A 13,266-nucleotide genomic window follows, 5' to 3' on the forward strand; every position below is an offset into this window, starting at 1 on the left:
AAGCAAGTCTCGTCTCGCGTGACTACAATTGGAGAACGGTCGATCGCGCCGTTCTCCAATTGTAATCGCTGGCAAACTTCGAATTTTCGCGTTTCGCAAGAAAATGCAGACTCTTGTCACGAAACAATGCCGAAGCTACAAAGGCGCGCCAAATGTTAATTTCTATTAATAATAAAATCTTACCGTTTCCCAGCCGGTCTCCTTCGCTCGCCTGCGCGCTTCCGCGTTCGCCATCGCGCCGTTTACGCTGCGGTGGATGAGAGGATAGTAATCTTCCACGTCGCTGTTCTCGCTGCTGACATTTCCATCGGCAATTTTCTCGTCCGTTAGCCGCATCGTGTACTGATGTGCGTAATGTCTTACCGCCATTCTTCACGCGTCTGTTCTCACTTTCGATAACATTCACTGAATAATCCAGCTTGAGCGCGCTATATCGAGTCATCAAGCCGGGAGCATTACGAATAACGTCACTTCGCACCTCGCAAATACGGTATTTTCAAACGTTATCATGGATTGTTGGTAGAAACGAGAAAAGCTAGCAATGAACGAATAACAAAAAGTGTCGGTATTGGAATTCCTGTAGCTAATTAGTCGAGGACTAATTAGTTGATTCAATTGATATCTTCTAGAGTATCATATATTGAGTTGTAATATTATCCAATTTTTTAGTATTTTTAATAACGAATATGTTACAGCTCAATATATTGTATATAATAGGATCTTGATATAAGCCGATTGCTGGAGCTAGAAAATTACGAGAAATTTGTAAACTTGTAATCTAATATTAAATAATTTGTAAACTTCTAATTTAATATATTAACAAATACTTCCTCCATCGTGATAAAGCTATTTCATGTTCAGCTTTATAGGATATTATGCACGTAAAATGTTATAATATTATATAATACAATATTACATACGTTTTATAGAATATTATACAATGGAAGCTTTTAACATCCGCATATGAGGAAATGCGCATGTCATCATTTATTATTAAAGTAGAAAGAAATGATATCATTATTGGTAAAAATTTGTATGAAGCGGAAGAGTCTCATATCAAGTGAAGCTCTTATCGCGATTCTGCTGTAAAATAATATCATGTAAAAATTATTCTTATTTACGATACGAGTATTTGCCGCGTTCAATTAAGGAATGCAAAATTATCTAAGACTTTATTACTTTTAAAAGTATCCTGTTGGACACGATTAAAAGAGTTATTTAATTCTTATTATTTAATAAACTTACTGCATCTATAGTTTTCAACGTGGCCTTCCAGTGACATCATCTGTTAATTATTACATATTATTTGCATATGTATTGTGCACGTGACAAGTGGACAGAACAAGCTGTCAAACAAGAATCCAGTCACAATTGTCGCCGGAAATTCAACGTAATTCCAAACGCAAACACATTCATCAGGAATGAATAGCACCCGGAAAAAAAGATATCCGGATATATCTTTTAAACTGGTAATACGTTCTTGACTAAATATAATAATACATTACGTAATTTATGACGATTATTTATTTCTGTGTATTTTATTACAAAATCCAATTCTTGAAATCTCGACAGGTTCATTTAACTTTCAATATTCTTTTAATATTTCAATATTACTTTGAATCTTGAATTGTCTTATTTGCCCGGCCGTATGATCGACGGTAAAATTGCAGACAATTATCTCGAAAGAAATATTCCAGAGATCGTATCGGTGAATCATCCTGCAGTGTATTACTTCCTGATTAAGAAAACGTTCGCAGCACGTAATAACGTTATTATCAGCAGAAACTACACGCGCGCTATATAAGCACTTTCACAATCGTACATTTACATGTATTTAAATAACGTGCGCCAGTTTCCAGAGTCCGATTCAACAATCGTCGATAAACAAAGTATTTTATCTGCCGCGTCATGTGTCGCGTTACATCCTCGTTTGCAACTTTAGCCGTTTCTGCGAAAACTGGGTCGAACAGTGAACCAGCGAATAATACTGACAATACTGGGCAATGCATGCAAATTAATGACGCGACGACGTTTTTAATAATTCAGTTAATTAATTACAGCTTTCCGATAATGCGATTTACTTAAATTTAAACGTCAATTCTTTCGTCCATCCATGGGAGCGCGAGTTAAAATAGTTAAATATGCGTCACATTAATCGTATTCGCGCGAGTGGATTTGCGAAAAGCAATCAATATTCAACTAAAGCCAAATATAAAACGAAAACTGGAATGAAGAAAATATCGTCCCAGGATTTAGCGAAGCTAAATCAGAAAAAGCCAAAAAAAGCAATAGCCAAGCAAATTAATGTCGACGAATCGAGCCCGTAAAATTGCCGTCATTTCTTAAGCATGAGCCACGTCTCTCGCTCGGATTCTCCGAGAATTCTCACTCTAAATTTTCACTCTTATACTTATGAAGACGCAGACTTTCACGAGACAAAACGCATTCAGCCGAGCGTTCAGCCGCGGATGATGCGAACTCATCGCGATGATCGCAGCATCACGTGGTGATTTAGTGAAAGTACAATCCTTTTCTACTTCACGATAGTCTACGTTGCAGTGTGCTCGTCGAGAGGAACGTTCGTCCGCGACATTTACCTGCTGCAGTGGTGTACAACAGTCAGTTTTGATCCGGTCGATTGTGAAGAAAACAATGTGCACGAATCGTATTTAATTGTGTGGATTTTCCGTCAATTGTGTATTAATCGAAGTTAAAACGTCAGTTGCCACGTGAGAGTTTCAATCTACGCATTCAGAGATTCGATTCTAAATCCGACACGTTTTTTCGTGAACGAACGTTCGGAGAATTTTGTTAAAAAGAAGATTTACACGTTAATAAAGACTGTACTTTGTTGTTAATATTATTAAATGTCCGTGCGAATTTTTTTAATGAAATTCGAACGCAAAGCTTGATATTAAGAATTAATGCAATTAATGTGATAATTCTGAATTTCGCTGAAAAGAACCCGCATGGACTTTCCGGTCAAGCCAGTGCATCGCGAGGAAACATATAGAGTTTTCTTTCGAATCTTGGAACGTGCGCATCGAGCACTCACCACAAGGCAAACAACAATTTGAAATTTTCGACTCTTGACGGAAATTATGTGTGTCACGCGGACGCACATCCTCAACGAACTCAGGTTTCCGCGTGAGCGTGTCGACATACTTATTCAATGCTGATTGTCCGCCCGTACGCAGACAATGGTACTTTTGCGTGGTAACGCAGGAACTGCTATGGTAATTATACGAATTACAGTTGGTTTCGTAACGTGTTCTAACTGATGCGAGCGAGTTTGCGTTACAACGAGCGTGCAAGATACCTTCGGTGTCCTCGAAACTTAATTTCCACGATAACGATACTCTCAAAGAACTTCACGTGAATTTCTGTTTTTTCATTTTCGTTTTAGAGGTAAAAATGATTATTATTGTTATTAAATGTTGTTATCATTGAACATTTTTAATTCTCCAGGCACATTTATTTAATTCTCCAGGCACATCCGTTTTTTGATGAATTAAATGTTACACGGTCACTTTACAACTCGCGGTCCTAAAAATCCGCGAATTCAAGGAGTCCACTTCCCGCGTCTGAAACTGACAGATTTTTGCCGTGGATTTTCCCGCGTCCGCGTGCTCTTGGTGGAAACAGACCACAAAACTCCTGAAGCGGCACGCGACGCCGCCGTTTTCCGACTGGCAGTCCAAGGAGAAAGGATCCGTACTGAAACGCTCGTGCACACGGCCGTGACACACAGTTTGACATCGGCTTATCGGCATACACAGCTGTTCAGTCGAGCTAGCGGCGAAAAATAATTTATCTGAAATTTACAGTTGACCTCTTGTCAGTTGCATTCTTCACCTTCTATCAAAATATATCTGAAGTAAAGTATATCATATGAAAAAAGGCTAAAGCGAATGTTACGAAAACAGCGCGCATTATACCAACGAAACTGTCTCCTATTTTATATTATATATTATTATATTATTGGTTGAATGATAATAAATTTTAAAGTTTGATTTACTGAAATTATTGATATCTTCATAATCGCAATGTAAAATATTAATACGTTTATTTATTATATATTTTGCAGACACCGCATTTTAATAAAAGTTTCAGTTCAACCGTATAATGATTGTATTTGATTTAATGACTTCAATTTAATTTTAATGATTAAAATCAAAGTCCAAACAGTTTTTTCCGACTAAAGTTCTTACTGGGTTATAATTAAAATAGATGTAACATAACACTTTATGAACTTATTGCATACATATTAATTAAGAATTTATAATTAATCTTTTCTTTTGCTCTAAAATTAAATTTTTTACTGCATTTTTCTGATCCAGTATCGAATCATATTATTTAAAAACAGAACAATCGCCATTGTCCAATAGCTGCAAAATAAAAAAATACAATTTATCTGATGCTCGAAATATTGGCGCCTGCAGAAAGGCAACCCGTCGTTCAGCCTGTTACCGACCTATTACCGCCACATGGACCCAAAAACAGTGGAGGCTCGTAGCGGATTGTTTTCGAACTAACTTTTCCGAAAGGGCGCCTGTAGAATGGCAACCCGCCGTGCAGCCGGCGCAGAGATTTAGTTCCAAAACATTCCGCTACGAGCCTCCGCTGTTTTTGTCGCGATCGTCAGACATAACCTTATCTTCGTACGGCAGTTTTGACAGTCTTTGACAGTATTTCGTCGGTGTTTTCAGTACGAAAAATGCATATATATGTATACGTATATGTAAATTCGATAGATTGCTAAATACAAAACTCTTCGTTCCTCAGAACCTGCGTACAGGTTATGATTGAAAGCTGACTCGCTATGCGGCGTACAATGCCCCGCTGCGTTTTCCGTGGAAGATACCGAAGGAAAGTATATTTTGGGACGCAGACGAGCATTCTCGAGATCGAGCACGAAGATATAGATACGCGGAGTATCGTATAATCATAGAGGAGCATGGCTGGACATTTGGCGCAGCGGGTGAGTGTCCGCCTCCTGCTGAGGTCTCGGTCCCCGCTTACCAGGGTCGTCCTGCGAGTGCACATCCCGGCGAGGTGTACGTCCTTCATACATTTCGCTTCGCAGAGCAGGTCGTTGTGCAAGGACATGAGCCTGTCCGATCACACCTTCGACGTGTTAAGCTACGATGACTACCGGTTCAATTACAAGCCGATTTTGCACAACCTGATAAAAACTCTGCGGGAGATACTGAACGTGACGAACGCCGAGGCCATAAAGATGCTGATAGCCAACCCGCAGCTGAAGAAGAGGTCCAGAGTGAACATCCTGAACAACTACCACAACTTGCTTGAGGCTGGCATAGAGAAGGATACTATTATGGAGAATACCTGGCTGTTGGCGCACGAAAGCAGCAAGCTCAAGGAGAAGCTTGACAGCATCAGCAAGCTGAAAATGAATAATGATCAGTTGGTGCCATGGCTATGCTTGACCCAGGAGGAATTGACAAATTACGTATATTACATTCAGTCCGACATGGATTCCTACATGTGCAACAAGATCAAGCATCTTGCTAACAGATTAGAAGTAAGCTTCAGTTTCAGCTTCAGCGTAATATAATGAGTCGAGTTACTGCAAATAATTTTCTCATCATTTATATGTATTGTACAGTACATGATGTAAGAGTGTATCTTTGCAGTGCAGCGTAAAACAGTTGTGCGAGTTAAGTGTGCGATACCCTTTTTTACTGAAAATCCCGATTTCCTACTTAGACAGGAAATTGGACATTTTACACGGTACGAAAAATGAAATAACAATCTGAGGTGTCTAGAAAGGCAGAAGAAAAATATTATCGTAATTGCTGTGTTCCTTTTTTCTAGAGTACAATGTGAATAACAAGTGTATATTGAGGGACTTGTGGGTTTTTCGCTATACCGAGAATCACATACGTCAGAGGTGTGAATTGTACAAAGATGCAAATAGTTTGGAAGTGAAAACGTGGGCTATAAGATGTCCGATTAGAGTAATATCAAGGTAGGTGGAACAGAAGGGAGAGAAATATCTATAGGGTAATATCTTATTATATCTTTTATAATGTTTGTGTTATTTATATGATTATAATTATTTTATAATTATTTTATATTATTTTTCTTATGAGAGTAATCCCGTCTGTTTTATTTGCAGTCTTAGGAATATTAAAGTATCATCTTTCTTATTCTTAATATTTAATATTCTTAATTCTTATTCTTAAAAAATTGTTCTCACGTTAGCTTTTATATATTTATTTCTTCTTTAATATAGTATTGATATAAATCATTAATATAAATTAATATCAATAATTTAAATATATAATCGCACAGATAATATATGGATCCAAGAATATTACAAAACCTTCCTTCTTCCAGAGCTATCAAAGAAAGAAATGCGAAACAGAGTGTGATGCGACATCACAAAACCATTGGCGATTATCTAATGGATAAATTGAAGATCGACCAAGAGACTCTCAATCGCGTGATTACGAAAACACCGAATATTCTACGAATAAGTTTAGTAAAGCTGAACTCGCTGATCAACATGCTGCAGGATAATGGCATTACCAGCGATGAGATATTGCGGTACCAGCATATCTTCTATTTCAGCGTAACAACCATACAGAGGCGAATCAAAATCTTAAACGAAGTCAATCTTCGTCCGAGGCTTCCTCTGTTGGCGTGTGCCGAGAAAGTATTTAAACAGTATGTGTTAAGAGATTCTCCGTGTCGTGCAAAATATAGCTGGCCGGAAGTGATACGGCACACCTGACCGCGCTTTCGTCCGTTGCAGATACATCAGCAATCATCGTCGGAAGCAGGAGGTGTTACAGCATCATCAGAGCGTCAAGTATTATTTGATCAGCAAGTTGGGCACCGACGAGGAGGCGCTTGAAAGCGCGCTGAAGAAGTACCCGAATATCTTGCGAGTGAACGTGGTGAAGATAGATGAAGTGATTAATATTCTACAGTACCACGGCATCACGAGCGACGATATCCTGAACAACGCGCGAATATTTTTCTTCAAGATAAAAACGCTGCGCAAGCGGATCGATACCTTCAAGGAATCCGGTCTGCCGCTGAAGCTCTCCGTATTCACGTACAGCCAACAGCAATTCGACAGCTATGTAGAATTACACAGATTAAAAAATTAGAAATCCATTTCCGTTGTCGGTGTATACAATATTCACTTTTAATAAGAACAGTGAGAGAGAAAAAAACAATAAGGGACACTAGTGGATCCTGATGTCGATAATGGGGGGGTTTTTGACAAACTTATTTGGTTTAATATTTTTCTAGTATCACGCTTAGCTTTTACTTCAGGATCAATGACGAGGACGTGGTGACACTTCTGATCTCATTTTGTTTTTGATAAATTTTTTCAAACCAATTCAGCAAAACTGATTTCTTTATTTGGAAGGGGCGGTTTTAACCCCCCCCCCCCCCCCCAGGATCTGCCAGTGATAAGAGTTATAAAACAGTTATCATCGGCATAAAATAATTTTGTATAATTGTACGCATTGATTGATCTTTCGGCATGCGGCTCAGATCTCGGATGAAAAACCGCATTCAAATTTTTAGGAATATAAAAACAATATCTGCGTGATATCTCAATTTTCGTTAGCACAAATAAATATCGCCAAGCAATCTTGTCGATTCGAATGATCAGCGAAAGAGCATGCTTCATTCGCAGCCGTTTACGCGATGTCCATTAACTTCCGTCAGTCCATTAACTTCCGTCAGTCCGCTGTTCTTGCAAAGCCGCGACAAGTGATCTTTGTTCGAAACGGCATAATTCCCGGAGACGAGATACCTCTTCAGGGAGGAGCCTATCAAGTCGCCGTGAGCGATCAGCTTCGTCCCGATCTCGAGATCGTCCAGCCATATCGTGTTTCCGAGGTGGAGACGGACCTGTGTGGACAATCCATTCCCTTCATTTCCTGCCTTTTTTTCTCTTCCTAGAGATCTGCTGGATTGGAGACTCACCTTGCCGATGATGTAAGACCTCCGGTTGAAATTTTCCGAGAACCACTGGTGAACAGCGTCATTAGAGTGCTGATTCCATATGTACTCCTCGTCGTACGGCGCTATATCGGTTAAAAACACCTCCACCGTGTGCGTTGGTAGTCTCGACAACTCCTCCGGCAGGTGTACCAACCTACGCACCTGAACATAGAATTTATCTTGGAAAAAACGAAGTTACGGAAATATACCTTGAGATTGATTATGGCTGGTATTCATGGTAGTCGTCCTATATTTAAGACCATTTTATTCATCTTACGTCAACGTGTCGGTATACGATGCCGCTATCGATGCACCTCACGTCCACGAATTTCACCTCCTCGGAACTGTCTCTGTCGTATCGGATGCGCCTGATCTGCACGCGTTTGAACGTGTCGAGGGACTCCTCGAGAACGCAGACGTCGCCCACGTCCCTCGAAGCGCACACTTTCCTGTTCTCGACGTTTTGATAGTACTCGTGCAGCTTGGCCGTGATTAGCATGTACTCCACGTTGGAGAACGTCGCCTTCTCGGACTTGGACTCCGCGTGCGGGACGTGCTCGATCACCCTTGCCGAAAAGTGCGACGCGTCGTGGACGTACGTCAGCATCAGCTTCACCTTGTCGTTCCTGCGAGCAGGGGGAGATCATTGAGAACGCCGCACCGAGTCGAGTAATCGGGACGAGATAAATCGGAACGCTTACGGCCGAATGCTCGTGATCGGCTCGTCGACCTCGGGCAGCACGCAGTGCCTGAACACGCAGATTTCCCGCTCCTGGCAGAAGCCGAACGCCTTCACGTTGTCGCATATCGCGTAGCTCCTCTTGTCCCGCTCCAACGTGATCGCCATGCGCTGGAATTATTGAAGTCGACGACTGAACGCGTGATGAAGAAGCGGTGCCTTCGCGGACGGAACCCCGTTAACTTACCTGGACGTCTTCCTGCAGCTGCGGCGGTATCACCACTCGCATTCGCTTCATCATCTTCAGTATACTTTGCAATTGCACGTCGTTGTTCTCGTCGATCATTATGCTCACCTTGCAATTCGTGGTATCCTTAAATTTAATTAAATTTAATTAATTATAATTTAATTTATTTTATTTTAATTTGTGTACTCGGTGAGCTACAAGAACCAAAGGAACGTCTCGTTGCTCTTCGTTTAGACAAACTCTTCTCGATTTCTTACCTGCACCAAGTCGTCCAGGAGCACGGAGAACCTGTAGTTGTACTGATTTTTAAACTTCAGCGTCACGGAGTGATGTATCAGCCACTGGATATCGGTAAAATCGAGTTCTGATAAAACCGCGTCGGTGCATATCAATATCGGATACAAGGCGCGTATGCATGCCTTCCATTTCTCTCGTAAATCTGCAAAGCGCACAAGTTGGCAATTGAAAGTCGAAGATCGAGGCGCGTAATAATTAATAATTGAATTATCAAAACGTCGCTGTTGTACTTTGCACGTCGGCCGACTTCATCTTCTCGTGGATCAGCAGGGTCTTCTTTGTCATCGAAAGTAAAAACGCGTTCAATTCCTCGGCCTCTTCGGCGTTCGTGCACACCACCATGGTTTTCATCACCATGTAATCGTCATTCAGTATATCTAAAATTCCGTCCAGCCAATTGTTAAATTATTCTTGCACGCAAATAATTAATATCGATGCAAGCAAATTTTTGTGTAATTATTCCTATTATTATTATTATTATTGTGTAATTATTCCTATTATTAATCCTACTTCACTCACCTACCTGATATCTTTCTATTTTTCCATGCAGACTTCAGAATATGCATCTTTGGATGAACAGACTTGAAAACAACCGCTTCTAAGAACGAGGCGATGCATATATATGGATTGTACATAACTAAGCGCGTAAATTTCTTAAGCTGGAACGTCCAGTACGTCGCCGTGGTAATAATCTGCAGCAACGGTCGGTCGTCACCCTGCAGCTCACGGTTCTCGATTATATTGTGCTTTTTAAATAGCTCCCCCACCTGTTGCAACGCCCAACAAAATATCTTCCGTAAATAATACTGCTGACAGTGCGCAAGCGCGCGATATAAAACATCTTGCTCACCGAATTGTAATATTTATCCAGGATAATATCGGCGTTGTCGAAGACTAAGTAGTAGAGCCTGTCGAACGACAACAAGCCCGAGTTTTCGTTCAGAAATCGAGCCAAGTATCGTGGCGTGGTCACCAAGATGTGGCAGCCGCTGTATATCGATGCCTAAAAGAAAAATAAATAATTTCTCTCTTCGCATTTTTAGAATACGAAAAATATGGGGGGAAACGTGAGCGGGTAAAGTTACCGCTACTGATCTATCCGTCTTGCCAGTGAACGCTGCTACAGATCTGGTGCTGTTAGAAGTGCCTAACAATGACACGCACAACGACTGGACATTGATCACCTCGAAAGACGAGGAGCACAAGATTAACGCCAACGGACGAGTCGCGCTACGTGGTAATTCCTGAAACGAGTTCCACGCGAGAGAGATTACTCGTGTTGAGGCTCGGAAGGCTCGATAGGTCATAACTGAGAGTTAAATTCGTGCATGTAACGTGTAATTAAACCAAGAGACTACCTTCTGACGCATTGTTACTAAACCACAAATAGCCATTACGCATGCACCAGTTTTACCACATTGCGATGATCCGACAGCGACGACGTTCAATCCCTTCTTTATCGCTGGCCACACGTAAGACTGAAGCTTTCTCGGCCTCGAGGATTTAAAATAGTCCTCCCAAGCCTGGAACGAGATTACGATAGTAAAATGGAGGATCGATTAAAATCGAAAGGTAGAATATTATATCCTCCATCATATTTTTATATCGCATGTTTGATAAATAAATGTTAGTTAAATAAAAGTGTCTGCTGGATTATGTACCCGATGCACTCCAGACGGAAAGCCAAGGTCAGCGACGTTACTTAAAACCCCGCAGTTTTCTGTGCTGTGTATTAGAATCTTCTCGCTAATAATGAGAACATAAAATGGAATCTCTTCGTGTAATATATCAGAGATACACGTAATATTCATGACATTTCCTCTTACCTGAGACAAAATTCCTTCAGAGGAATTTCCTCGTGTCCATTGAGTCTATTAAGATCAAGATTTCTATTAGTTTTATTAAGTCTATCAACCGAAAACTTCACGCGTATGATCACTTCCTCTTTTGTATCTTTTTTCTGTTGCGCGTGATTTGAATATTTAATGAGTCGCAATAAATCTAGATAATCATTACAAAAATGAAAACAACACAGTTATCGACTTTATTTAGATTTAATTGAAAAAATACATATATTTAATTACTTACCTCCTGTCAAATACGTTGCATGATACTCGACGACCAGAGCTTCGCTTAACGACACAACAATGTTGTCGATGACGAGATAAAATTCTCCGTACTCCCGGTTATTCTTTTCATCCGTGAACAGGTGATCGAAATATACGTCTCGAGATGCAATCAGCAGATCCCTTGCACACTGGGTCGCCTTGTCGCTCCACTTTCCCTCTGCAACACTTTGAGTAGCTAAGCACATCGCCACTTGAGCAACACTCTTACAAGGGAACCAAACGCGTCAGCCAAACAGCTGACGACTTACACTGTCATGGATTTGTGACCATTGAGAACATTGCTCCTCATGCAAACTGGTATAACGTTGTACAGGCCGACCACTCTTGTCGACCATATCTCGTCGGAGATAAAGTCGCGCGGAACTATGCAAAACTGATCCCGCGCCAAGTCGAAACTCACACCGTGGTCCACGAAGAGTACGTTGTGCACTGCGTTCTCAATGTGCGTTATCAGACCGCGGCAGATAAACGATGGTAACTCTAATACGTGTTTCTGATTGCTGCTCTGTACGATGACCATCTGCAAGATGAGCACGATGGAAGGGATTACAAATAAAGAAAATAAATAAAAAAGATATAATTAAGAATAAATAAATATAATTTACATAAGATATTAAATAAGATATAATGTGAGGCAAATGTGCGGTACTCACATCACCAATCTTGGCATCCTGCGTATCGCTCTTTCCCTTCAGATTATTCAACCTGACAAAGCTCCCTAATTTTCTGTTTATCCTGTCGAGCTTCTCGAAATATTCCTTGCCTTTTTCGTAAGCTCGCATTACATGTGGAGTCTGAACGTTTGTCACTTTGACTGGTATGGCCGTAACGGAAATAGTAGCTGAAACTAAATGCACAGGTTTAACGCTCGGATGATGAATGTATAAATTATTAGTATAATTACTTATTTATTATTATTAATTACTATTATTGAACAATTACCTTTACACAAGCTGTTGTCAGAACTGTTTACTTCATGCAGTTTGCTACCTTGAGCTGAAGAATTTGGCAACATTCCTGAATCCTGTTTGAAAGATTTAAACATTCCTTTAAATAATCACTTAACTTATTATTAAATCATGTCACTGACAAATATGAAAATTGTTTACTTCTCTATCTTCCATGTATCATAATTATGTAATATTTTGATACTGAAAATATGTACAGTAGTATAAATTACCCGTTGATTGTTACAGGTGACCATTGTTTTCTCACTGATAACTGGCATCGATTCTACGCTCGCAAATCGCAAGCAATGAATTTAATAAGTTACTTCCTTCACTCTTCCCTAAAATTCTTCGCTAGACGCGAAGACAAAACTTCAATCGGATACGAGTCTCGGAAACTTTCCAGAAACTAACCTGTACGAAAGTTATCACGGAAAATGTAGTTTCTTCGTCCTTTAAAACATAAAAAAATTATCTTATATTCTTCAAAAGAATGAAGAGACGGTCCACATTCAAGCAAGTTTAAGATTTAACGACGAGCATCGGAGTAGACTGTTGTAAACAATAACCTCAAAACTCGTTGAGGACAGCGTTTGCGAACCGCCGCCAAACAATTTGTACGAAGAGAAGATTGTACTCGATCACCGAACCTATAATAAGCACGGCTTTTGTTCTGCCGCATCAGGACTACAGAAAATGTCGAGGTTTTCCAAAAAATTCCTGTGCTACCTTGGATGCTCCATGGCGTGATTTCGAATTTGTTGGCGCCACTCTCTCTTCTCTCTTCTCCAGAATCTTTAATTCAAATAGTATCCGCTCAGTCCCTGCGAATACTATCACTCTAAAAAAGTGAAAAAGAAAGAAATTTATTATAAAAGAAAAAGATCACGAATCCTTGTCTATCGAGGAATGAAATTCTCATTTAATAAAGTGGTTTTAAAAGCATTTTTTAATTATATTTTAACGTTTCTTACA

The 13,266-nt window shown here is 40.1% G+C and overlaps 2 protein-coding genes across 5 annotated transcripts; one reads left to right on the forward strand and one right to left on the reverse strand.

Annotated features, from left to right (window-relative positions):
• Positions 1-4,590: 4,590 nt before the first annotated feature.
• On the forward strand, positions 4,591-7,149 carry LOC105278680 (transcription termination factor, mitochondrial). 3 transcript variants are annotated; one of them, XM_011337935.3, is made up of 6 exons: positions 4,591-4,708; positions 4,786-5,545; positions 5,658-5,754; positions 5,839-5,992; positions 6,364-6,693; positions 6,782-7,149. In XM_011337935.3, exons 2-6 carry the CDS (start codon positions 4,958-4,960, stop codon positions 7,140-7,142), a joined length of 1,530 nt encoding a protein of 509 aa, XP_011336237.1. In that variant the 5' UTR covers positions 4,591-4,708; positions 4,786-4,957; the 3' UTR covers positions 7,143-7,149. The 3 variants fall into 3 exon arrangements, with proteins under 3 accessions (XP_011336237.1, XP_011336236.1, XP_011336238.1); XM_011337936.3 differs by lacking the exon at positions 4,591-4,708 and having other exon boundaries at positions 4,722-4,981; positions 5,092-5,545; XM_011337934.3 differs by lacking the exon at positions 4,591-4,708 and having other exon boundaries at positions 4,720-5,545.
• A 10-nt stretch (positions 7,150-7,159) lies between these two features.
• LOC105278681 (putative ATP-dependent RNA helicase TDRD12) lies at positions 7,160-13,088 on the reverse strand. Of its 2 annotated transcripts, none has more exons than XM_026973955.1 (19): positions 12,861-13,088; positions 12,525-12,705; positions 12,287-12,368; positions 11,998-12,191; positions 11,593-11,864; positions 11,304-11,509; positions 11,042-11,216; positions 10,877-10,961; positions 10,574-10,738; positions 10,301-10,459; positions 10,066-10,218; positions 9,739-9,982; positions 9,446-9,592; positions 9,176-9,357; positions 8,919-9,044; positions 8,694-8,842; positions 8,270-8,618; positions 7,975-8,154; positions 7,160-7,899 (listed from the first exon to the last, which is right to left on the reverse strand). In XM_026973955.1, the coding sequence occupies exons 2-19, from the start codon at positions 12,570-12,572 to the stop codon at positions 7,672-7,674; spliced, it is 3,144 nt and encodes a 1,047-aa protein (XP_026829756.1). In that variant the 5' UTR covers positions 12,573-12,705; positions 12,861-13,088; the 3' UTR covers positions 7,160-7,671. The 2 variants fall into 2 exon arrangements, with proteins under 2 accessions (XP_026829756.1, XP_026829755.1); XM_026973954.1 differs by having other exon boundaries at positions 12,525-12,744.
• Positions 13,089-13,266: the final 178 nt, after the last annotated feature.

Source organism: Ooceraea biroi, chromosome 11, assembly GCF_003672135.1.
Source record: "Ooceraea biroi isolate clonal line C1 chromosome 11, Obir_v5.4, whole genome shotgun sequence".
NCBI classification, from domain to species: Eukaryota; Metazoa; Arthropoda; class Insecta; order Hymenoptera; family Formicidae; genus Ooceraea; species Ooceraea biroi.